This window comes from Pseudophryne corroboree, chromosome 2, assembly GCF_028390025.1.
Source record: "Pseudophryne corroboree isolate aPseCor3 chromosome 2, aPseCor3.hap2, whole genome shotgun sequence".
Lineage (NCBI taxonomy): Eukaryota > Metazoa > Chordata > Amphibia > Anura > Myobatrachidae > Pseudophryne > Pseudophryne corroboree.
The window spans coordinates 361,396,749-361,424,516 of record NC_086445.1 but is presented as its reverse complement, the minus strand read 5'-3'; the positions used below and the strand labels follow the sequence as shown (position 1 = coordinate 361,424,516).

Sequence of the window (27,768 nt, the reverse complement as noted above, 5' to 3'; positions counted from 1 at the left end):
CCCCTCTGCTCCTTCTAACGCCCCGGTGGACGACATGGCCTCCCCTGGGACCCCTCTCCCTATCAGCGGAGATAAGTGAAATATTGTCCCATGTACGATCACTTCCGACGAAACAAGACTTCTCGGCCTTGGAGACCCGTCTGCTATCCACCATCACTCAGGAAGTGACAGCGCTCCGACAAGATATGTCTCAAATCGCGACTCGAGTCGATGTCCTAGAACGCCATGAATCGTCTACTGTGGACTCTTTAACTAAATTTCGGGAAGTGCTATGCCACCAACGAGACGATATCTCTTTCTTAAAGTCGCGCATTGAAGATATGGATAATCGCGGCCGGCGAAATAATATTAGAGTCAGGGGCCTACCGGAGAGCGTCCAGCAAACAGATCTGGTAGACGCCTTATCTAAGATATTTGGGGAACTTATTGACCTGGACCCGAATAAGGACATTATATTCGATAGAGCTCACAGAGCCCTTCGTCCTCGAGGCTTGCCCTCCGACAAACCACGGGACGTGATTTGTAGGCTCCACTATTACGCCCAAAAAGAGGAAATAATGAGGTCGGCCCGTCAACTAGACAACATTGCATTTTGAAGGCGACAAGATCCAGATATTCGCTGACCTTGCCTGGTCAACCTTACAACAACGTCGCGCCTTGAAACCTCTTACAGACTCTCTCAGGAAGCTCGAGCTGAAATACAGATGGGGCTTTCCATTCTCCCTCCAGATCTCTCATGGCGGCAAAATTGCGAGCCTTTCTAGACCATCGGATTTACAGGCTTTCTTCACGATTCTAGGTATCCCCCCGGTTTCCGGTTACTGACTGGGACGCCTTTCACCACCTTCCGGACTTACCTGTTGTACTCCCTCCAGATGACGCATGGCAACAAGTTCGCACCCCGCGGAGGCGGGGCTCCACTCCTGGCCCACGACTTTCGAAGCCTCCTTGAATGAGATGCCTCGTCCCGAGTGGATACAATTTTGCTTGTTGAATACGTTATACATTGAGTTTTTCTCTTTTTTCAAAGTGCAATGTGTTGCTCACCAATGTGATCGGTTTTTGTTATGTTTTTGTTATATTTTTATTTTTGTTTATGTAGATGGATAACAGTGTACAGACACTAAAGTCTACTGAAACCCGGCTTGATAACCTGAGGTTTGTCTGTACGCTCTTATGCCAATATATATACTTATATATTTGTATGCTCTATTTTTCATGTTTCACATATGCCTAGTGCATACCTCGGTAATACTGTATATTTAACGAGTTTCTATTTTGGGAGTGGTCACTGTCCTGAACCCCCCGCAGGACCCCAATATGCTGCATCCCCTGTTTCTTTGGACCGGGAGTCGGCAGGATTCCGCTCCTGTCCTTTCTGCAGCAATTTTGGTTGTAATACCACTTTGGCTTAACGTTAAAGTACTTTTTGGCGGAGATTTTCCCGCCACAGCTCTTTCTTTCTATTTCTTTGCTCTCCCTTTTTTCCTATCTCCCCCCCCTGTTGTTATTTTTCTCCCACCTTTCCCAAGGTCTGCCGATGAGAAGACTATCGTGAAACGATTGGATCTGACTGATAATGGGGGTGAGTGATCTACACGTAACTACCCTTAACGTCAAAGGGCTTAATGTCCCTGAAAAAAGGTCTAAACTTCTTAAATGGCTTAGAGACGAGAAAATAGACGTTGCTTTTATTCAGGAAACACACTTCAAGATGGGACACGCACCGTCCCTAAAATGTCACTACTACCCGCAAGTTTTCCTGTCCAATAATTCGGCTGGTAAGACACTAGGTGTAGCCATCCTACTTGCCCGCCATCTGCCTGTCCTCAATGTAGCCTCCCACAGAATAGCTGAAGGTAGGGGGTTGCTGGTGAAATGCGACATACATGGCCAACGTTTCTCCTTTTTAAATATATATGCCCCTAACGCTAAACAACCCTCCTTTTTATCCTCAGTTCTAGAAGACGCGGAACCTCTATTGGAGGGGGTGGTAGTGATGGGAGGTGATCTGAATTGGACCCTGGATCCTCGCCAGGACAATTCTAAAAAGATCTCCTGCAAGCCAGAGAGGGAGCATAGGGGAATGAGGCGTGCTCTGCTCAACCATCAGCTGATCGACACTTGGAGATTGACACACCCCACTGATATAGATTACACCTATTTCTCACACCCACACCAGACATATTCCAGGATTGATTATTTATTTTTGAGTCACCGACACCTACACCTTCTGACTGATGCCTCTATAGGACAGATTGTATGGTCCGATCATGCCCCAGTCAACCTCACCATACGCTTACCTCCCAATGCACATCGCCAATGGTCCTGGTGTTTCAACGACACTTTCTTACAAGATGCAGACTGTAAATCCCGAATTGATAACGCTCTAGACTCTTATATTTGCACCAATGACTTAGATGACATCTCCAAAGTCTCAGTATGGGAAGCACACAAATGTGTCATCAGGGGGGTTTGTGTCCAAATAGGATCCTTTCGCAAAAAGCAGAGGGAGAAACTCAGAGAGGATTTACTGACTAAAATACAATCTCTTGAGCTCCTACATAAAAAATCCCAAACCCCACAACACTACGCTGATCTCGAAACTGCTAGGGCAGCTCTGAATAAGTTACTCTCAGATAGAGTCAAATTTTCTTATCGGAAGTGCCGTAGCAGATACTATCTATGGGGCAACAAACCTGGAAAATTACTGTCCAAAGCACTTAGAGAACAACGTGCTCTTACTTTCATTCATACAATTAAAGACAACCATGGCCAACCCCAACACCAGACATCTCACATAGCCAGAGCCTTCAGGACATATTACTCTACTCTGTATAATCTCTCCAGCCCAACCGGCAGAATTGACAGGTCGTCCCATCAAAAAGCCATAGCCGACTATTTAAAGACCTTACATTTCCCCACACTGACCGCAACAGAAGTAGAAGAGCTAGACGCACCTTTTTCTACTGAAGAGGTTCAGAGAGTTATCGAATCCTCTCCTAATGGCAAGAGTCCCGGCCCCGACGGATATACTATTGCCTACTACAAAGCTTTTAAAGAGAAATTAATCCCCATACGCACAAGAGCCTTTAACACTATATCTGATCAATCTCCCTTCTCCCCACAATCTCTCGAAGCCCATATTGCAGTTTTACCCAAAGAGGGTAAAGACCCCAGTCTCTGCTCTAGCTACCGCCCAATCTCCCTATTAAATATTGATATAAAGCTTTTCGCTAAATTGATTGCAAACCGCCTTAAACTACTGCTGCCTGGCTTGATACATGGAGACCAAGCTGGGTTTGTTTTAGGCCGAGAAGCCAGGGACAATACCTCCAAAGTGCTCAGCATGATTCACTATGCAGGCCAGCTCTCATCCCCATCTATCCTACTGTCAACCGATGCAGAAAAAGCTTTTGACAGAGTGGACTGGGATTTTATGACCGGAATATTGAGGCATCTGGGACTAGGTAGCATCTGCCTCCACAGAATCCTATCCCTCTATACCTCCCCATCCGCCAAAATTAAGATTAATGGCTCCCTTTCTGACTCCTTTCCAATTTTCAACGGTACGCGACAGGGATGCCCGCTATCCCCATTGCTCTTTGTCCTTTGCATGGAAACACTAGCCCGAAGCATTAGGGCAAACCCAAATATTTCAGGCTTGCTAGTAAGGGGGACCGAATACAAACTGGCATTATATGCCGATGATCTACTCGCAATAATCACGAACCAGGTCACCTCTCTGCCAAATTTAATGGTGGAATTTGAGAAGTTTGGAGTCCTCTCTAACTTCAAAATAAATTATTCCAAATCTATTGCCATGAACCTAACTACACCTCCTGCTATAGTAGAAGGCCTGAAACAAGCCTTCCCCTTCACCTGGCATGATCATAAATTAAAATATCTGGGGGTGTTACTGACCAATGACTTATCCAAAATGTTCTCACTAAATTTTAAACCCTTATTATCTAGGCTTCGTTTAGACTTCCTGTTATGGAAAAAGCTGAGACTGTCTTGGTTCGGAAGGATCAACGTAGTTAAAATGAATGCCCTCCCCAGGATTTTATTCTTTCTCCAGACCCTTCCGATACACATCCCCCTGCTATGGCTTCGAGATGTCCAGAGGCTTATCCGTACATTTGTATGGGGTGGGAATACACCTAGATTTAAACATGATATTTTGTTCAGGAGAAAACATCAAGGGGGGCAACAACTCCCACATATCCCTAACTATTACCACGCAGTACACCTGAATAGGATTCTGGAGTGGACACGTGCCAAGGATCGCAAACAATGGGTCCTCCTAGAGGAGGGCTGTCTCCCATATTATATAGAAATTGCACCTTGGCTTCCTACCCTCCCGAAGGTGTCACACCCCACGGTCTCTCCCACGCTCAGATTATGGGCCAAGCTGAGATCCCAGAGTTATATATCCTCCAAACGGTCCCCCTTAACCTCTTTTCTCTATAACTCCGAATTTGCCCCTGGCTTTCAGGGGACTGCTTTCGCCCCATGGGCAGAAGCCGGGATCTTCAGAGTCGGTCAGCTGGTGAGCTCGGGTAGGGTGCGCTCTTTTTCAGATGTTCAATCCTCTTGGAACCTACACAGTGCTGAGTTTTGGAGGTTCCTGCAGGTCCACCATTTCATATCATCTCCCAAGAACTTCTCTGACGTAACTAGGGACCTCACTGGATTTGAGAGACTATGTATCTCCCCCAGCTCACCCACACATACTATTTCACAAATGTATACGTTGATTATGGAAAATTTCTTCCCACAACCTCCTACCTTCTTGGCTTCCTGGGAAAGGGAATTGTCGGGGATACCTACTCAAATTAACTGGGAATCCGTGTTTAAGAACGCTCAGGCGAGTTCTTTATGCATTTCGACACTAGAGACCCTTTATAAACTTATATATAGGTGGTATAGGACCCCCCGTGTTCTCAACAGAACGTTTCCCTCTCTTTCGAATATGTGTTGGAGATGCAAAAATGCCCCAGGGAGTTTTATACATATTTGGTGGGATTGCCCTCTTATAACCCCATTCTGGGCAGAAGTATTTAAATGCACCGAACTGATAGTAGGTGACGAAATCCCGAGAGACCCAGATTTCGGGCTCCTTAATCACACCCCCGTAGGATTACACTCCTACAAACATTCCCTGTTAAGACACCTTAGCAACGCCGCTAAAGCGGTGATCCCAGTTCTTTGGAGATCTACCTCTCCACCCTCAATTAAAATGTGGTTCACAAAGATTGATCACTTCTTGGACATGGAAGACCTGGTTTCCTTCTCATCCGGGAAAACAGTTAACTTCATAGCTATTTGGTTTCCCTGGTACGACTTTAAAGACACATCGCAGTATAGGTCCTATATTGCGACATAACCCCCCTCATGTTGGTAAACAGGCCTATATTCATATCATTATCTATACCCATACCCATATTCCGATAATGTTGTTTCAGTACTGTGGCCCAGACTCAGGATCGGTGGAGATCGCCATACGCTCCCCAAATAGTCTGCCCGCACCACGCAGACCGTCACACCTGACCCTGCCCACCCTAACCTTCCCTGGTTTATCCTCTTTTCCTCTTCTCTTCTCTCTTTCTTTTTTTCTCTTTCCCACTCACTGATGCTGTTTTGATATTATGCTCATCCCTTATAAGCTTTAATGATGACAGAAATGCAGATAGATATTTTTCGGCTAAGGGCGTTCTATGTGTGGTGTACTGATGGATATATGCTATGTGATATTTTTGTATGCCCTCCTTTTGTTTTTTGAAAATGTTTCTGTAATGTTTTTTGAATACTGCTTTGACTAATAAAAACAGTTTACACAAAAAAAAAAGATAATCTACTTACCATTCTAACAGGCAAAGTAATTGAACTTTATATGTACAGTGTAACGCAATCACGTTACATACCTCCTTAACATAAATCTAGACTGCATTCACATTTCTTCAACTAATACCTGGTTCAGTGTCCATATCAGAGAAAGAACCAATAAACTTCCCATATGTTTCGCCAACTGACTGGACATCAAAATATACATTTCCTAAAAATACACAGCAAAAAGAAGAAGAATACAATTACAATTCTTGCATGTATCACTAACATAATTCATTACTATAATTGATGCAATGTACAACTCCCACAATCTGGAAACAGTCAGAACTGTCTTAAGCTCCTGATCAAGCAGACGAGGCAGTCTTTATATACATAGCGGGAGGATTAAGGGGTCTATTTACTAACTTGGAGAGAGATAAAGTGGACTGAGATAAAGTACCAGCTAATCAGTTCTTAACTGCCATGTTTGAAAAATAACATTAGCTGGTTGGTTGGTACTTTCTCTCTCTCTCTCTCCAAGGCTAAATACAGAGACCCCTTAATCTCTTGCTCAGTTTTGACCAGCAGCTCTGTCTTCTCCTGGCTGGCACATGCCTACGATGTACGAACAGTGGATGTGTTGGGGATAACATGCATAAGAGGATCAGATGTTTTTAAATAGCGAAGATGTGAACAATTTCTTTGAGGCACATGTGCTGCCCCACTTTGATAGCCAATTACGGAAGATAAGGTGCAATAAATCTATATAAATGTTTCATTCTGTAATACCCCTTTATACTAAAAGCCATCAGTCGCAAGGCTGTGAGCTGAAACGAGCAATAACTGCTGCTTGAAAAAAAGGAAGTAACCAGGAAGCAATGCAAACAACCGTCTGAATAGTTTATATACTTCTAGTGGTTCATAGTGCAGCTTACTAATACAACAATCATCTGGCAAAAAAGAACAGCCAGTGCGAATATTAATGGAAAACAAGGAGCGCCATAGTTGTTACAATCACAGAAAAGTGAGGGCATCCCCTAGGAATGCCAGTAAAGCCCTGGTCTTGCACAATGCTAAACCACTGCAGAGTGAGGCATGTGGACCCAAACCATGCACCAGCCTGGTGAAGGCAGCAGGCAGAGAGAGAGCACCCTGCAGAATGAACAGCCTACAGATTAATAAGTCAGTGTTACATTAGAGCACTTCAGAACAACAACTGCAAGGACAATCCAGCTCTCCCCAGAGGAAGCACGTTACTGACTAAGGCAAAGGCCTCCAGATGCCCCTATATAGGTTATGGATGTCACTGCCGTAGTGTTGATACACAACTGTGACTGTACCTGAGCAACGAGTGAGCTTATAGCAGAATTTGTTAACAGAAATAGGAAGATAACTCCAAAAAGATCCCACAGGTGAAGGTGCCACATTGTGAAGCACGCAAGAACCTAGCCAGAAGAGGACAATTTCAGGTTGCACAGCTAGTCAGCTCCACAGTAATATATTGCGCTAGCGACCACTGTCCAGATCAGCAGTGCCTGCTCAGTCATGGACCAATTTTGCAAGCCATGGATTGAAGAGAACTGCCAGCAATATAGATAGTCCTGGACACATGGGTGGAGTGACCTGCATGTGATTTCACAGATAGGCGAGAAACACCTTGCCCAATTACATATGTAAAAGTAATACGTAATAGTGGACATACAAAATGGTAGTAAAAACATAAGAAATACACAAGAGAAATTTAGGCTACGTCATGAGAAACTACATAGCAATAGGATAGCCAGTTGGGATTTCTTTATATGAAACAGTGTAGGCCAATAAGGGTCTACTTAACCATTGCAGTACAGATGGTGTAATGGTTAGTATCACAGCCGTAATTAGGTGTGTGTTCGTGGTGCCTGGCACACAGCGCAGATGTGGAAGAGGAGAGGGAAGGCACATCTCTACCATGCCGGCTCGTCACAGGCGAGTCTTTCCCTTCCCCCTCCCCCCTCCCGCCTGCCTTAATAAAAAGATCATTAAAAATAAGGGGGACTGCCTGTCATACAGTGTAAAAAAGCAGGACTGCCTGCCTTAATGTGTAAAAAAAAACGGTACTGCCTGTCATACAATGTAAAAAAAGGGGGGAGTGCCTGTCACAATGTGTAAAAAAAAGGGGGACTGCCTGTCATAATGTGTAAGAGAAAAAAAAAGCGGGACTGCCTGTCAATGTGTAAAAAAAACAAACAAACAAAAAAAACAGGGGAACTGCCTGCCATAATGTGTAAAAAAGAGAGGGGGACTGCCTGCCACAATGTGTAAAAATAAGATTTTACTTACCGGTAAATCTATTTCTCGTAGTCCGTAGTGGATGCTGGGGACTCCATAAGGACCATGGGGACAGACGGGCTCCGCAGGAGACATGGGCACTTTAAGAAAGAATTTAGTTCCTGGTGTGCACTGGCTCCACCCTCCATGCCCCTCCTCCAGACCTCAGTTAGAGAAACTGTGCCCAGAGGAGATGGACAGTACAAGGAAAGGATTTTGTTAATCCAAGGGCAAGATTCATACCAGCAACACCAATCACACCGTATAACTTGTGATAACTACCCAGTTAACAGTATGAGAACAACATATCATCAGTGCAAGAACGATGCAACTATAACGTAACCCTTATTGAAGCAATAACTATATACAAGTATTGCAGAAGAAGTCCGCACTTGGGACGGGCGCCCAGCATCCTCTACGGACTACGAGAAAGATTTACCGGTGAGTAAAATCTTATTTTCTCTGACGTCCTAGTGGATGCTGGGAACTCCGTAAGGACCATGGGGATTATACCAAAGCTCCCAAATGGGCGGGAGAGTGCGGATGACTCTGCAGCACCGATTGAGCAAACATGAGGTCCTCCTCAGCCAGGGTATCAAACCTATAGAATTTTGCAAAAGTGTTTGAACCCGACCAAGTAGCAGCTCGACACAGCTGTAGTGCCGAGACCCCCCGGGCAGCCGCCCAAGAAGAGCCCACCTTCCTAGTGGAATGGGCCTAGACCGATTTTGGTAACAGCAATCCAGCCGTAGAATGCGCTTGCTGAATCTTGTTACAAATCCAGCGAGCAATAGTTTGCTTTGAAGCAGGGGCACCAATCTTGTTGGATGCATACAGGACAAACAGCGCTTCAGTTTTCCTGACTCTAGCCGTTCTGGCCACGTAAATTTTCAAAGCTCTGACCACATCAAGTAACTTGGAATCCTCCAAGTCACGTGTAGCCACAGGCACCACAATAGGTTGGTTCATATGAAAAGATGATACCACTTTCGGCAGAAATTGCGAACGGGTCCGCAATTCTGCTCTATCCATATGGAAAACCAGATAGGGGCTTTTATGTGACAAAGCCGCTAATTCTGACACACGTCTAGCCGAAGCCAAGGCTAATAACATGACCACCTTCCACGTGAGATATTTTAACTCCGCCGTTTTAAGTGGTTCAAACCAGTGTGACTTTAGGAAACTTAACACCACGTTAAGATCTCAAGGTGCCACCGGAGGCACAAAAGGAGGCTGAATACGCAGCACTCCTTTTACAAACGTCTGAACTTCTGGTAGAGAAGCCAACTCTTTTTGAAAGAAAATGGATAGGGCCGAAATCTGAACCTTAATGGAGCCTAAGTTTTAGGCCCAAATTCACTCCAGTTTGTAGGAAGTGAAGGAAACGGCCCAGATGGAATTCTTCCGTAGGAGCATTCCTGGCCTCACACCAAGAAACATATTTTCGCCATATACGGTGATAATGTTTAGATGTCACGTCCTTCCTAGCCTTTATCAGCGTAGGAATGACCTCATCCGGAATGCCTTTTTCTGCTAGGATCCGGTGTTCAACCGCCATGCCGTCAAACGCAGCTGCGGTAAGTCTTGGAACAGACATGGGTCCTGTTGCAACAGGTCCTGCCTTAGAGGAAGAGGCCACGGATTTTCTGTAAGCATTTCCTGCAGATCCGGATACCAGATCCTTCGTGGCCAATCTGGAACAATGAGGATTGTTCTCACTCCTCCTTTTTCTTATTATTCTCAACCCTTGGGTATGAGAGGAAGAGGAGGAAATACATAGACTGACTGGAACACCCACGGTGTCACTAGGGCGTCTACCGCTACTGCCTGAGGGTCTCTTGACCAGGCGCAATAACTCTGCAGCTTTTTGTTGAGGCGGGACACCATCCTGTCTATCTGTGGCAGTCCCCACCGAACTGCAATCTGTGCAAAGACTTCCTGATGAAGTCTCCACTCTCCAGGACGTATGTCTTGTGAGGAAGTCTGCTTCCCAGTTGTTCACTTCCGGAATGAACACTGTTGACAGTGCTCTTACATGATTCTCCGCCCAGCGAAGAATTCTGGTGGCTTTCGCCATCGCCACTCTGCTCCTTGTGCCGCCTTGGCGGTTTACATGAGCTACTGCAGTGACGTTGTCTGACTGGATCAGAACCGGTTGGTCGCGAAGAAAGGTCTCCGCTTGACGTAGGGCGTTGTATATGGCCCTTAGTTCCAATATGTTGATGTGAAGACAAGTCTCTTGACTTGACCAAAGACCTTGGAAATTTCTTCCCTGTGTGACTGCTCCCCAGCCTCGGAGGCTCGCGTCCGTGGTCACCAGGATCTAGTCCTGAATGCCGAATCTGCGGCCCTCTAGAAGGTGAGCACTCTGCAGCCACCACAGGAGAGATACCCTGGCCCTGGGGGATAGGGTGATCAACTGATGAATCTGTAGATGTGACCCGGATCACTTGTCCAGTAGGTCCCATTGGAAAGTCCTCGCATGGAACCTGCTGAAGGGAAAGTTTTTCCCAGGACTCGAGTCCAGTGATGCACTGACACCTGTCTTGGTTTCAATAGGTCCCTGACTAGAGTCATGAGTTCCTGGGCCTTCTCTATCTGAAGGTAAACCCATTTCTGGTCTGTATCCATAATCATACCCAAGAAGGGCAGATGAGTTATAGGAACCAACTGTGACCTCGGGAAATTGAGAATCCAGCCGTGTTGCTGTGACACCTTCAGCGAAAGTGACACGCTGTTCAACAACTGCTCTTTTGATCTCGCCCTTATTAGGAGATTGTCCAAGTATGGGACAACTGTGACTCCTTGCTTGCGTAGGAGCACCATTATTTCCGCCAATTACCCTGAAATTGGTAATGACAATCCTGTACCGCAATTGTCAGGTACGCCTGATGGGGTGGATAAATGGGAACATGAAGGTATGCAGCCTTTATGTTAAGATACACCATCAAATCCCCCCCTTCCAGGCTGGCGATGATCGCTCTGGGCGATTCCACTTTACATTTGAACCTTTTCCCGTATAGGTTCAGAGATTTTAATTTTAAAAATAGGTCTGACCGAACCGTACGGTTTCGGGACTACAGCCAAGGTTGAGTCATATCGCCTTCCTTGTTGCAGGAGGGGAACCTTGAGCACCACCTGTTGGAGATACAATGTGAATTGTATTTAATATTATCTCCCTTTCTGGGGGAGAAGCCGGTAAGTCCGATAAGGAAAAACCGGCGAGGAGGCACCTTTCGAATTCCAGCTTGTAACCCTGAGAAACAATTTTTTATTTCCCCGGGAACCACCTGTGAGTGAACTCAGATGTGGCTGAAGAGTCGAAGACGTGCTCCCACTGGGGCGGACTCCCTTAGCGGAGCTCCAGCGTCATGCGTTGGATGTAGTAGAGGCCGGGGAGGACTTCTGTTCCTGGGAACTAGCTGTGCCCTGTACCCTTACCTCTGGTAAGAAAGGACGCTCCTCGTACATTCTTGTTATTCTGCGACCGAAAGGACTGCATTTGATAATGTCGTGCTTTCTTAGGCTGTGAGGGAATATAAGGCAAAAGATCAGAATTACCAGCTATAGCTGTGGAGACCAGGTCCGAGAGCCCTTCTCCACACAATTCCTCAGCCTTGTAAGGTAAATCTTCCATATGCCTCTTTTAGTCGGCATCACCTGTCCATTGCATGTTCCACAGGACACTTCTAGCAGAAATCGACATAGCGTTGACTCTAGAACCCAGTAGACCAGGGGTGGCCAAACAGTCGATCGCAATCGACTGGTCGATCGCGGACATGCGACCAGTCGATCGCGATCCGCTGCCCATTCACCCGAAGCCGCGCCTCTCCTGCCTGCCGTCCTGCCCCTCAGTCTGGTCTCCGGCAGTGACGGCGGAGTGTATAGCTCAAATCAGGCGCCGGTTCGTTAGCCAATCAGAGCTGGCGAACCGGCGCCTGATTTGAGCCATACACGCTGCCGTCACCGCCGGAGACCAGACTGAGGGGCAGGACGGCAGGCAGGAGAAGCGCGCGCTGCGCTCTCCACACAGCACGGTGAGCACTATGGGGGCATATCTGGCAATGTGGGGGCATATCTGGCACTGCGGGCACATGGCACAGTGGCGGCATATGTGGCAATGTGGGGTCATATCTGGCACTGTGGGGGCATATCTGGCACTGCGGGCACATGGCACTGTGGGGGCATATCTGTAATCTGGCACTGTGGGGGCATATCTGGCACTGGGGGCATATCTGGAACTGCGGCCACATGGCACTGTGGGGGTATATCTGTAATCTGGCACTGTGGGGGCATATCTGGCACTATGGGGGCATATCTGGCACTGCGGGCACATGGCACTGTGGGGGCATATCTGTAATCTGGCACTGTGGGGGCATATCTAGCAGTGTGGGCACATGGCACTGTGGGGGCATATCTGTATCTGGCACTGTGGGGGGCATATCTGGCACTGTGGGGGCATATGTGGAACTGCGGCCACATGGCACTGTGGGGGTATATCTGTAATCTGGCACTGTGGGGGCATATCTGGCACTATGGGGGCATATCTGGCACTGCGGGCACATGGCACTGTGGGGGCATATCTGTAATCTGGCACTGTGGGGGCATATCTAGCAGTGTGGGCACATGGCACTGTGGGGGCATATCTGTATCTGGCACTGTGGGTGCATATCTGACACTGTGGGCACATGGCACTGTGGGGGCATATGTGTATCTGGCACTGTGGGGGCATATGTGTTTGAGGTTTTTACCTGTGGGGGCCAATGTGTTATTTCGTGCGAAACAGTCATTACACACTGTGCAGCAAGGCTACGTCCCTTTTTTTGTTATACCACGCCCCTTTTTTGCGCGTGCGCCTGCGGCGCATGCTATTATTCCTCCTAGGTAGATCACAAAACAGACAGCATCTATATATATATATATATATATATATATATATATATATATATATATATATATATATATATATATACACACACACACACACACACACATATACTAGGGTCAATAACATGGTATCCTTATCTAAGGTTTCAATATCCGCTGATAAGGTATCTGTCCACGCTGGTACAGCGCTATAAACCCATGCCGACACAATCGCCGGTCTGAGTAGTGTACCAGAATGTGTGTAAATGGACTTCAAAGTACTTTTACTGCAAGCTATCTGCAGGATCCCTGAGGATAGCTGTTAAGTCAGCACTACCTTTTGGGTAAACGTGACAAAGCTTTGTCCACCCTAGGGGAAGATTCCCATCGTATCCTGGCCCTAGTAGGGAAAGGATACTCCCTGAGAATTCTTTTTGGGAAGCTGCAGCTTCTTGTCTGGAGATTCCAGCTCTTTTTCTTTATGAGAGGAGGGAAATTTACCTCAGCTTTCTTCCCCTTAAACATGTGTACCCTCGTGTCAGGGACAGATGAGTCATCAGTGATATGCAAAACATCTTTTATTACAATAATCATATATTGAATACTTTTCTGCCAGTTTTGGCTGTAACTCTGCATTATCGTAGTCGACACTGGAGTCAGACTCCGTGTCGATATCAGTGTCTATTATTTTGGATAGTGAGCATTGTGAGACTCTGAAGGTCTCTGCGACATAGGGACAGACCTGTGTAGACTCACTGTCTGTTCTCTAATCTTTTGTGCAATAAATTTACCTCAGCACTTTATTTCACATATTTAATCAGGTGTCTGCGTTGTCGACGGAGACACCACTCACACACACATTTGCTCCATCTCCTCCTTAGGAGAGCCTTTTACCTCAGACATGTCTACACACAGGTACCGACACACCACACACTCAGGGAATGCTCATAAGAAGATAATTCCCCCACAAGGCCCTTTGGAGAGACAGAAAGAGAGTATGCCAGCACACACCCCAGCGCTATATGACCCAGGAAAAAACACAGCAATTTAATGTTTACCCAGTAGCGCTGTTATTATCTGCGCCGAATTATGTGCCCCCCCTCTTCTTTAAAACCCTCTCTTCTACCGTGGTATAAGCAGGGGAGAGTCCGGGGAGCTTCCTCTCAGCGGTGCTGTGGAGAAAAACATGGCGCTGGTGAGTGCTGAGGGAGAAGCCCTCGACGGCGGGCTTCTATCCCGCTAAAAGTGTAAAATTGGCGGGGGCTCATGCATATATACAGTGTCCAGCTGTATATATGCTCCTTTTGCCAAATAAGAGGTTTATATTGCTGCCCAGGGCACCCCCCCGCTGCGCCCTGCACCCTTACAGTGACCAGAGTATGTGAGGTGTGTGGGAGCAATGGCGCACAGCTGCAGTGCTGTGCGTTACCTCAGTGAAGATCATGAAGTCTTCTGCCGCCTCTGAAGTCTTCTTTTCTTCTCATACTCACCCGGCTTCTATCTTCCGGCTCTGCGAGGGGGATGGCGGCGCGGCTCCGGGACGGACGGCGAGGGTGAGATCCTGCGTACCAATCCCTCTGGAGCTAATGGTGTCCAATAGCCTAAGAAGCAGGACCTAGCTTCAGAGAGTAGGGCTGCTTCTCTCCCCTCAGTCCCACGATGCAGGGAGTCTGTTGCCAGCAGAGCTCCCTGAAAATAAAAAACCTAACAAAATACTTTCTATCAGTAAACTCAGGAGAGCTCACTGAAAAGCACCCAGCTCGTCTGGGCACATTATCAAACTGAGGTCTGGAGGAGGGGCATAGAGGGAGGAGCAAGTGCACACCAGGAACTAAATTCTTTCTTAAAGTGCCCATGTCTCCTGCGGAGCCCGTCTATCCCCATGGTCCTTACGGAGTCCCCAGCATCCTCTAGGATGTTAGAGAGAAAAAAAAGGGGGACTGCCTGCCACAACGTGTACAAAAAGGGGGACTGCCTTCCACAATGTGTCAAAAAGGGGGGCTGCCTGCCACAAAGTGTCAAAAAGGGGGACTGCCTGCCACAAAGTGTCAAAAAGGGGGACTGCCTGCCACAAAGTGTCAAAAAGGGGGACTGCCTGCCACAAAGTGTCAAAAAGGTGGACTATGCCTGCCACACTGTGTCAAAAAGGGGGACTATGCCTGCCACACTGTGTCAAAAAGGGGGACTATGCCTGCCACACTGTGTCAAAAAGGGGGACTATGCCTGCCACACTGTCAAAAAGGGGGACTATGCCTGTCGCACTGTGTCAAAAAGGGGGACTATGCCTGCTGTACTGTGTCAAAAAGGGGGACTATGCCTGCCGTACTGTGTCAAAAAGGGGGACTATGCCTGCCGTACTGCGTCAAAAAGGGGGACTATGCCTGCCGTACTGTGTCAAAAAGGGGGACTATGCCTGCCGTACTGTGTCAAAAACGGGGACTATGTAAAGGTATATAATTTGCACACCGCGCCAATAATCACCTGCAGCTTAGGTATACCTAGGATGAGACTCCTCACCAGTCTCAGAACAATCGGAAATACAATACAATTAGGTATAACAATAGCGCTGATAACAGTTGATCACATACAGAGTCAGCTTACATCAATAATGATATTCCACTTGTTCAGTCACTCAATACTCTATGCGTAGCAATCCACTGGTGGATGTATTCACCTCTTTTAGAGGGAGGGATTCACCTTTAGATAATCCAAAAACAAATGGACATGGTGCAAGTACAGCCAGATAATTTGGATAAAAGGTGATTTTAATACAAAAAACTCACAAACAGAGAAAGAAAATAGGCATATAACCACTTTTGTGGGTTAAGGACATATGACCAGGCATCAACACTGTTACCCTCCCAGATCGTTAACAAGGAAGCAGATCGGAGTTCCGGAACCTCGAATCCACTGGTAAACAGGAAGCCGTTCAGTCCAACTAAATACCCTAACTAATCAGGTAGAATTGGCTACACTTGTGACTTCTAATCAATTTTCGTAGTGTTATTATAGGTTTATAGTTCACAAGGTCCTTAAAGTGTCCATAATAGAGGTAAAATCCGCAGAAGTATATACCCAAAAAATAAACAAAACATGACAGTGTATTACAACAATGATAGTTAAAACAATTATTTATAAAAAAATTTATTATTTATAAAAATTATAAAAACCATTTAAGTTCAAACTCGGAGTTCAAGCCATTAGGGGTTAAGGAATTAAGTTTAAAGAATTAAGTTTATGAAATGGATTTATTATAATAACACTACAAAATGGACATCTGGAACGCATTCTGGAAGAAAAAGGTCTAACTTCCGGTTTTTCGGAGCTGGAACGCATCGTGGAACGCAAATGACGCACTTCCGGTTCCGGTAAATCACCGCGATCGTCATTTCCGGAAGAGGATCAGCAGAAACGGACGAAAATTGATTAGAAGTCACAAGTGTAGCCAATTCTACCTGATTAGTTAGGGTATTTAGGAAGCATCTATTCAGTCAGCCACCATGCCTCTGATGAAGGACTAAGGTCCGAAAAGCTTCAGGCGTGGTGACTGACGTTTCTGGGGACTACTGTTGGACTGAACGGCTTCCTGTTTACCAGTGGATTCGAGGTTCCGGAACTCCGATCTGCTTCCTTGTTAACGATCTGGGAGGGTAACAGTGTTGATGCCTGGTCATATGTCCTTAACCCACAAAAGTGGTTATATGCCTATTTTCTTTCTCTGTTTGTGAGTTTTTTGTATTAAAATCACCTTTTATCCAAATTATCTGGCTGTACTTGCACCATGTCCATTTGTTTTTGGATTATCTAAAGGTGAATCCCTCCCTCTAAAAGAGGTGAATACATCCACCAGTGGATTGCTACGCATAGAGTATTGAGTGACTGAACAAGTGGAATATCATTATTGATGTAAGCTGACTCTGTATGTGATCAACTGTTATCAGCGCTATTGTTATACCTAATTGTATTGTATTTCCAAAAAGGTGGACTATGCCTGCCGTAATGTGTCAAAAAGGTGGACTATGCCTGCCGTAATGTGTAAAAGGGAGGTTTGTGGCCACTCCCCTTCCGCATGAAGCCACACCTCTATATTTTTGGCACGAGCCTGCGGCACGCACTGGCCCTGATTCATATACTGGGGGATGCGGTTTCTTGCACACAGCGCGAAAATGTCTAGTTACAGCACTGGTTAGCATTACTGCCTCACAGTACTGAGGTTCCATAGGTGTGGAGTTTGTATATTCTCCCCGTTCTTGCATGGGTTTCCTCGGGGTACTCCAGTTTCCTCCCACAATCCACAAGTATATTGGTAGGTTATTTGGCTCTCAACAAAATTAACCCTAGTGTGAATGTGTCTGCGTGTACATGTGATATAGATTGTAAGCTCCACTGGGGCAGGGACTGATGTAAATGGCCAAATATGCTCTGTAAGGCACTGTGGAATGTGTGCACTATATAAATAACTGGTAATAATAATAATAATAATAATAATAATAGTGTCAAATCTGAGACAAGAGAAAACCATTTTGTCATGGCACAAAGGACAACTTACAAATTATTATTCAGCGGGGCAGCACAGCTGGCTTAGTGTGTGTGTGTGTGTGTGTGTGTGTGTGTGTGTGTGTGTGTGTGTGTGTGTGTGTGTGTGTGTGTGTGTGTTAAAGCATATGGATTGTAAAGTCCACTGGGACAGGACTGATGTAAAGTAGCAAATGTTCTCTATAAGGAACTGCAGAATGTGTGCGCGCAATATAAATAACTTAAATACATATTCAACTTTAAAGCCTACTTGAGGAAATTACATACAGCTAAACACAAACGAGGAAGGAAGGGGCACGAAACACTTGAAGACTGAACAGTTCTTGGCCAGAAGCCTGTACAAGAACACCCAAGACTCAGCTTTCACCTATTTAACTGTCACCTTGCATTAACTCAGACTTTACACAGAGGAACCCAAAAAGTGAGGCTATAAACCGGAGGAAGAGTCCCTCTTCCCAATACGGATCAGGGAATCTCAGTAGTCAACATTATACTGTAGGACGGGATACATATAAAAATGAAGACCAAGAGCCAGGGCAGATGACCTATATAAAGTCTGCTAAATGACACTATAAGACTTGCTAACCCAAGTAGAGAGGTATTCTATTGTTAATGTGTTAGCAGCTGCTGCTTTAGAGAATGGACACGGTACACCATCAACACTTGTTCCCTAATAAAACAGGAGACAATTATATTTCTATTTTAAGATACATGGGCTGTATCTTCATCTATCAAAGAAGGAAAACAATTACCTTGTGAGGTAGTATAGGCATGTCCATTGGAAATAATCTGCATTATAAAAGATATAATCTGTGGAATATGTTCAGTAACTCTCATGTATGTTGTGGGAGGGAGAACCTATAGTAAGAAAAGAACACTTAAAAAATAAAACATATTTATCAACACAAGCTGTGGAATGTTAAAGTAAAATCATGTAACACAGGGGTGGACTGTACCAGTCTGGTTCCTTAAGGCGCAGCTTCATGCACCATCCCAAAACTAATGTAATCATAGAACTATTGCCCTTTATTATTATTTGAGAAATCGCTTAAAGTTACGTTCTACTATGGAGTTATCGGTCGCAGTGGGCGGTATTCAATTATTTTCACCCCCTTCCACACCCGTACTGTTTCTGCTGACGGGCGTGGTGTCTTAATTTCAGCTTGTTACCTTCGGGATAGCGAGGCGCCCAACCCTTTATGTAGCTAATCCTGATTACTATGGGCGAGATAACGGAAATCACTTCAGAAAGGAGATTGGGCGTGATATATCATTTGAATACCATCCGGTGAGCATAAAAATATGCCTACTGTAAATCAGACTTATTTAGAAATATATGCTGTAATTGCTTGCAATAGTTTTTCCAAAACAAGCCCAATACGCTATAAAATTCTAATTAAAAATTAATGCCCCAGATGCTCAATGTAATCTATGCACATTATTTATCAACTAGCAATTCATAATAAATATATTCCCTGTAATTTGTCGTTTTATTGAGTCCTTACCTTCAATGCCATCATATCTTGTTTAAAATGCTGCTCATAAGCACGAGCCAGGGACACCGGAGACAAGTTAAGCTGTATCCAAAACAAATGCAGCATTATAACACCAAAAATACTAGTACACTTGGGGTTTATTGCAAAGACCTAGAAATAAGCTAGTCTCCTTTTAAAGGGTAATTTTATTGTAAAGAATATGATCAACACAATCTCAGAACCTTTGTGTGCCCCAAATACTGGCAGTTGAAATACCTCAGATTAAGAAGGAATATTCAAACTTTTATAGTCTATTACCATCTCTGGGGTTTGGTGTTGTGAGTTCTTGTTCAAGAACCTTATGTGTGCTGCATAGTGAAAGGATAACTATTTATAAAGCAGAGACATTTTAGTTTGATCTTCGTGAGTAGAAATATTATTGCTCTAAAACGTGATTGGATTACTGACGAAAAGGATCAGACAATGCAGTATTCAATTTGTGGGCAAATCCGACAGGATTTGGCCGTTCGCAACAATGTTAAACAGACTTTTTTTTAAAGTCGGATTGACATTGTCGAAAACTAGGCTAAAAGCTGTCAGATCTGGCTGTAAATCCGACAAAACACGTGGATCCGCGGCTAATCCGCCGATCCACGTGTTTTCTGAAAAGTCGGAATAGCCGACCTGTTGGAAAAACAGCAGCCCCATTGAATAGGTCGAATCACTATTCGACCAGAAAAAGTCGTAAACTGCCGTCTTTCCGACAAGACAGTAGTTCCGGCAAGAGTTTAATACACCCCTGTATGTGCATTTGTGAACGTTATATGCAGGCATGGTTTTAAGACGCAAACTATGAATAAATGTGCCACAAAGTCTTCACAGCATTTCAAATGCCCTCATGGCGTCTAATTTTTTTTAATGTAATTAGTCCATCTCTGCAATGCTCTGGACTCTAAATATGCCAAATTATAAACATTCTAAAATTAGCTACATATAGTTGCAAGAAAAAGTATGTGAACCCTTTGGAATTTCCTGGATTTGTGCATAAATTGGTCATAAAATGTGTTCTGATCTTCATCAAATAGGCCCTACACACTTTGCGATTATACTCAAAGATATGAACGATCTTGTTCATTAATGAACGAGATACTGTTCATATCTTTGAGTGTGGAGGCACCAGCAATGAACGATGCGCGGCCCCGCGCTCGTTCATCGCTGGTGCCCCGTCGGCTGTGCATGCAGGCTAATATGGACGATCTCGTCAATATTTGCCTGCACTTCTATGCAGCCGGACGACGGAGGGAGTGAAGAAACTTCACTCACCCCGTCACTGCCCCCCGCCGCCAGGTCGCCTGTATCTGCCGACGGGCAGCTCGGCGGCGGATTGCCCAATGTATAGGGCCTATAAGTCACAACAATAGACAAACACAGTCTGCTGAGACTAATACCACACAAACAATATGTTCTCATGTTTTTATTGAACACACCATGTAAACATTCACAGTGCAGGGTGGACAAAGTATGTGAACCCTCGGATTTAATAACTAGTTGACCCTCCTTTGGCAACAATAACCTCAACCAAACGTTTCCTATAGTTGCATATCAAACCTGCACAACGGTCAGGGGGAATTTTGGACCATTCCTCTTTACAAAACCGTTTCCGTTTAGCAATATTCTTGGGTTGTCTGGTGTGAATCGCTCTCTTGAGGTCATGGCACAGCATCTCAATCGGGTTGAGGTCAGGACTCTGACTGGGCCACTCCAGAAGGCGTATTTTCTTCTGTTGAAGCCATTGTGTTGTTGATCTACTTCTGTGCTTTGGGTTGTTGTCCTGTTGCATCACCCATCTTCTGTTGAGTTTCAATTGGTGGACATATGGCTTTAAGTTCTCCTGCAAAAGGTCTTGATAAACTTGGGGAATTAATTTTTTCATTGATGATAGCAATCTGTCCAGGCCCTGAGGCAGCAAAGCAGCCCCAAACCATGATGCCCCCTCCACCATACTTCACAGTTGGGATGAGGTTTTGATGTTGGTGTGATGTACCTTTTTTCTCTACACATAATGTGTGTACCTTCCAAACAACTCAACTTTGGTTTCATCTGTCCACAGAATATTTTGCCAGTAGTGCTGTGGAACATTCAGGTGCTCTTTGGTAAACTTGCAGCAATGTTTTTTTTGGCTTCCTCCGTGGTATCCTCCCATGAACTCCATTCTTGTTCAGTGTTTTACGTATGGTAGATTCATCAACAGAGATGTTAACATGTGCCAGAGATTTCTGTAAGTCTTTAGCTGACACTCTAGGATGATTCTTCACCTCATTGAGCATTCTGCGCTGTGCTCTAGCAGTCATCTTTACAAGACGCCCACTCCTAAGGAGAGTAGCAACAGTGCTGAACTTTCTCCATTTATAGACAATTTGTCTTCCTGTGGACTGATGAACATCAAGGCTTTTAGACATACTTTTGAAACCCTTTCCAGCTTTATGCAAGTTAACAATTCTTAATCGTAGGTCTTCTGAGATCTCTTTTCTGCGAGGCATGGTTCACATCAGGCAATGCTTCTTGAGAATTGCAAACTCTAAACTGGTGTGTTTTTCTATAGGGCAGAGCAGCTTTAACCAACACCTTCAATCTTGTCTCATTGATTGGACTCCAGGTTGGCCGACTCCTGACTCAAATTAGCTCTTGGAGAAGTCATTAGCCTAGGGGTTCACATACTCTGTCCACCCTGCACTGTGAATGTTTACATGGTGTGCAATAAAAACATGAGAACATATAATGGTTTGTGTGGTATTAGTTTCAGCAGACTGTTATTCTATTGTTGTGACTTAGATGAAGATCAGAACACATTTTATGACCAATTTATGCACAAATCCAGGAAATAACAAAAGGGTTCACATACTTTTTCTTGCAACTGTATGAAGTAGATAATGGGCGTAATTCAGAACAGAGGTGCTATCAACTGCTGCTTCCTTGGACGCTCTATGGTAATGCAGTCTATTAGAAGCATTGGATCGCTCATACACCATCGGGCGGCTTATGGTACCCAAGGTGCCACACAAGCTGCCCATCGCATCCCTGGCCTCTTCCCTCCCCCTAAGTGGTGGTGCCATGCCTCTGTTTGGAGAAATGAAAGCCGTCGCCACACAGACCCCACCTCTTAACGGTAACAGACTGTCAGTCACTAACAGTCTGATGCTGGACTGCGTCCTTTGTCACAGGACCTGTTTGCAACTGTGCAGAATGTGTCCTACGCATGCATAATGTTCCAATGATCTGTACTTTGCGGCATAGGGCACACCTCCGTCAACATCGGAATCAGCCACAATATAACATGCTGCCATGAACATAAATTCATCTAACTAATTACAATTACCTTTCTATTATTGTATGTAAATATTTTTGGAGTGAAAGATTTTACCAGAGCTGGCCCTAAGCATAGGCATTATAGCCAAATGCGTAATGTCATCTGAAATGCCTAGAGGAATCCCAAGCCTAGGACCAAAAGGTAGATTATTTTTCTTTCACCTGGCTATCGCTATCTCAGCGATTTGAGCCAGCCAGAAGGAGACATCAGGAGGCTGAAGCAGCACACCAGAGACCCAGGAAGTGTGTTTACTTTACATCCTGCCCGAGGCTGAGCTGCTGCAGAGGAAGCCAGGCAACGTGCGCTGAGCAGCAGAACCCTGCCCCAGCCACACAGGATGAAAGGTAAGAGCTGGATGAGCGGGAGGCAGATACATATGGAGAGCAGGGACTCAGGGACTGGTGACACTGCTATGGGGGAGAGGCAGAGGCATGGGGGTGTGGGAGCTCAGAGGGCTGGCGACACTACCAAGTCCAGCTGTGCATAGCAAGGAGCTGGGAAAAGCAGGGGCAGCCGCTGCTGCCTCTAGCTCTTAACTTAAAAGTCTTAAGCAAGCCCTACATGCGAGACAGCTTCCGATTGGCTGTTTGAGCCAACTCACCTGACCAGGCAGATGTCCCATCCCAGTTTACAGCCTGACTGGTGTGTAAATTCATTGATTGGGAAATGGGGGTGAGGTGAGAGCCAGCAGAGTGGATTGGTATGGGACCAGATCTAGGAGCCATGGCTCCAGTGCAGTACGTTAGTGGTGATCTGAGGATTATTATATAGAAGGGGTTGGTGAAAATAGTGACCAGAAACAAACCAAATATTAAAAGCTGAGGCATTGCAGAATGGACATTTTAGGGAATTATAGACAAATTGAAGTAATTACAGAGTAGATAGTGTTATTTAGAAGGACAGAAGCAATGGTTTAGAGTATTAGGTCTTTGAGATTTTCAGACAGTAAACAAATTGGCTGGCAGTTTCTAAACTTTTAGATCCCCAGCGATTTCTAAAGACGCAAACTGCCCTTTAGTAAATGTACCCTTTGGTGTTAGACAACGAATGTTACTACATCAGGAAAGTAAAAGTGTTCACATTGCCATTATTCCCTCACCTAGCAATTGTAATATTATTTCTATCACCCAAGATAGTTAATGGCTATGAGACATGAACGGTCCTTTTACAGTGGGTACCATGTCAATAGAACCTCAGTCCTCCATGACCTTACAAACTCCTCCATGTAACATCAATGTCTGGTCACCGCAGTGAGAAGGAAATGGAAATGTCACAAGGAAATAACAGCCATTTCAACAAGCCTGAAATAACTGCACTCTGTCAGATGGAGCGGCGCACTCAGGAGACTATTACTAATTGCTGCTAGTTGTAACCTGGCAGCAAAAAGTAACAAGATCACTGTATGAAGAGGTTATTATACCTTCAGTTGGAGCCTCCTGCAGAAAATCAGCAACAATCAATTTAGTAAGTGTGACTTGTCTGTAAAGTCAATAAAAGTCAACGGTGAAACAGGTAAAGAAATTTGAACACAAGTTTTGGGAGGTTTTTTTTTTTGTCCTTCAATGTAATTACACAGTGCATCAATGAACAAGCTCTGTGAAACAATTCCGTAGAGTTGAGAAGAAAATATACTGGGCATATGGAAGAGCCAGTATGAAATATTACCCAATTACAGAGCTGAATCTCTAGTGTGCCAGAGAGGGACTAGTTATTGAGTAGCCAAGACTACAGGAAACCCTGGACAGAGAGTGGGATGTACAGTTCTCCCAGATGCAGCATTAATACATATCTCCCAACTGTCCAGATTTTCACGGGACAGTCCCTTTTTTTTGGGAGTGTCCCGCAGTGGAAGGGGGGCAGTTGTCACTGCTGCTCTGCGAGCACATGCGCACAGCGTCTACTCACGAGTGACAGAGGGAGAGGAGCCATGCCAGCAGCTTACAGAGCGCTGGGCATGCCCCCTTAAGTGACGGACAAAAGAGGCGTGGCCTACAATTGCAGCATCACCGCAAAGCCATGCCCCTTTTCGAGGCCACACCCCTTTTTCGGGAGCGCGCGAAGCTACGCAGCTCTAGTGTCCCGCTTCAAAGAAGAAGAAAGTTGGGAGTTATGTTAATACAGTTCTGATAACAAGAATGTTGGAGTCATTTAGATGGATAGATTTACAGTCACTTGATTTATATTGTATGTACTGTAACCATTAACATAGAAACATATAATAGAGGTGAGAATCGAACCCATGACCTCTGTGCTGTGAGGCAGTAATGCTAATCATTGACATAACACATCTAATGGATAGTATCATACCTGAAATTTAGAAGCAATTGTAATTACTCTATAATATATCAGTATTCCAAACAGACATCTCAGTACGTGTTATCTATCATTATTACACCAGTAATCAGTAGGTAGTCATTCACAGTGTTACAATCATAAACATAGCTTATGTCCAGAATAAGCATTATATTTTTACCTCATTGGCTCTCTTGATTATCTTATTATCAATGTCTGTTATGACCATCACCATGACAACATCTATTCCGAAGAATTGGGTCATAATTCTGCGCATTATGTCAAATCGAACATAGGAACTGAAACAGAAGTAAAAATATATTTGTAAATCAATTACACACATGGTATTAAAAGCACAATACTGACAAATAAACAAAAAAATGGGAGGGTAAATATGGGAAAAGAAAAGCAAAATATAAATCAAATAAAAAAAGAAGACTGAGTGGAGATAAAGGAATGAGGATAGGGGGGAAAAAATGGGAACTTAGAGACCAGGGAAAGGTTATAACTGAAAGATACCACGAGGACCAGACCTTGTGGATAGGAAGTGGTTATGCAAGCATGTAAAATACTCCACTCAGGCAACAAAAGGAACCAAGGCCCGAGGAGCCACTAATGAAGTTGAGGTAGATTTCCATGTCTTACCTAATAAAGATTAGGCAGCATTATACCAAATACTTGTGAGATCATGATGTTTCCTTCATATGGAGACATGGCAGTGGGACCCCTGCCTACGCAGGCATGGGTCGACCTCTTTTTGATGCATTTGCAATAAAATTAGGCAGCTGCCTAGGGTCCACAGAGTCTATCGATCACAAAATTAAGGATGTCTCTGAAAGAAACATCCTTGCGGTACTTAATGCAAGTGGTGGCTGTGGAACGTATAATCACATTTTCATCTTAAGGGCTAGGAAGTGGTTATTGGTGGTGGTTGGGGCGGTAGGCTAACATTTTGCCTAGGGTGTCGAGAGACCTTGCACCGCTCTTGAGTATATGGTAGTGATGAGCGGATTCGGTTTTACTCGGTTTTACTCGGTTCTCAAAACGGCATCTTATTGGCTCACGGATGTCACGTGTTTTGGATAGCCAATAAGATGCCGTTTTGAGAACCGAGTAAAACCGAGTAAAACCGAACCTCGCTCATCACTAGTATATGGACGCAAATTTTGCTGCAGAAGCAAAATCTACGTAGATCTCCGAATAACCCCCACTGTCTCCAGCATGTTTTGGAAGGCGCAGAGAACATCTTGTACAGTTTAGATGGTACAAGATACCAACTGGTATAACTGGTATAGTATGTTTCCCAAATAGCTACGCTGATGGAGGCCCTAGCATTCCTGGAACAAATGGTGAGAGTTTAATCTTTTTGTTGAATCATCACATACAGATGAATGGACATTACTAGGGGGCAAAGCGGCACTAGCACATTGAAGATGCATCATTCGTATATCCTAGCTTCAAGGTCACTCTCCCAACCCACTACCTCATGCCTTGGCCATCTATGCTTCGCTTACTTCCTACGATCAGGCCACCTTTTGCTTGCTGGCACGGCATGTCACCTGTCTGTCTCCCCCCACCCCCTAGATTGTGAGCTCCTTGGAGCAGGGCCCTCTTCTCTCCTGTTCTCACAGCCCTCTTCTCTCACACTTCAAATACAGCTCTCTTCTACGTAGCGAATGTCTATACCTGCATCTCCTCTCGCTCATTACGGTTTCTCTCTTCCAACAGCTGCACGCCCCTACTAGTATGCCAACTACTGCTTGGCTTCCTTACATCTCAGCTGTATCGTGTACTGAGAATTGTGGTGCTAATTGTTACCTGTGCTCTGTTTTATAGGCCCTACACACTACGCGGTAACACTGAAAGATATGAACGATCTCGTTCATTAATGAACGAGATATCGTTCACATCTTTCAATGCGTAGGCACCAACGATGAACGATGCGCGGCCCTGCGCTCGTTCATCTTTGGTGTCGGGTCACTTACATGGACAATCTGATCTATATTAGCATGCAGGGCAATGGGGCCGGGAAACTTCACTCCCCCAGTCACCTCCCCCCCTTCACCGGGTCACCTGCCAGCTGCATCAGCCATCGGGCACCTCGGGAGCCAATCTCCAGGTGTGTAGGGCCCATTAGTTTTTCTGTTACTGTAATAAGTTCTGTGTACCCTGTATTGTTCTAATGTCTGCCGTATGTACGGCGCTGCAAACCACTTGTGGCGCCCTATAAATAAAATGTAATAATTATCATCATCATCATCATCATGTGGCCGGGTGTGTAATTTCAATTCATACATAAAAAATAACTTTGGGTATTAAACTTACTGGCTACATTAATAATCATTTTACTAATATCAAGCAATCTAGAGTGGATTGTAAAGAAATTATGAGCGTTTCAGTGGGTGATCAGAAATAGCAAAAAATATATGGAATGAGGGCCTAAGAAGAGCGGTATCAAGGTGAAGATGCAGTCCTAGTATCTCTGGGGAGTAAAACATGCTAAGTACACAACACACATGTTAAAGTATGAAAGTTACTCTTGTCCAGTTGCAGCTCATAGATAGTAATTTGTTAGGTCCCAGTGTGAAACAGTTCATTCACTGTTAATACACATTTTAATGCTATTTTGAAAACTACTCAACAGATGCCATGTTATACAAAGCAATTACTTAACAACTGGCAAAGTAATCATACAGAACAGTGACTTTTACCCCTTTTACATCAATAAGCATATAACACGGGTTATTGCACATGAGCGCGCATAACCCGTGTTGCTGGCTGGTGTAAAAGGGCAGAGCTGGAATAATCCAGGTTGAGGGACCAGGTATTCCAACTCGGGTAGCTTGCAAGGTTGAACACTGGTTCAACACAGTAAGCTGTGCTGTGTAAACGGAAGCTGGGTCGATGCAACCCGGCTCCCGTTCCCAGTGTATGGAAAGGCGGTGCTGGGAGATGATGTGATCTCCCAGCGCCGTCACCGGCAGCGTCACCAACCCGGCAATATACCGTAATGGTGACTGCAGTAGGAAAGGGGGCTGATGCGGGTCGCAGCCAGGTAACACCCATGTCAGGCTCCCGGCTGCGACCAGCGTTTTA

General features: G+C 45.0%; 1 protein-coding gene across 2 annotated transcripts in view; it reads right to left on the bottom strand.

Moving 5' to 3' along the window:
* The window catches only part of CARS2 (cysteinyl-tRNA synthetase 2, mitochondrial), a 208,820-nt gene that overhangs the window by 119,631 nt on the left and 61,421 nt on the right, over window positions 1–27,768 (bottom strand). For both annotated transcript variants that reach the window (XM_063953167.1, XM_063953166.1), the window contains exons 3-6: window positions 24,854–24,971; window positions 19,044–19,115; window positions 18,291–18,396; window positions 5,975–6,058 (exon numbers count right to left, since the gene is read on the bottom strand). In XM_063953167.1, coding sequence (XP_063809237.1) covers window positions 5,975–6,058; window positions 18,291–18,396; window positions 19,044–19,115; window positions 24,854–24,971 — 380 coding nt within the window. The remainder of the gene's footprint in view (window positions 1–5,974; window positions 6,059–18,290; window positions 18,397–19,043; window positions 19,116–24,853; window positions 24,972–27,768) is intronic.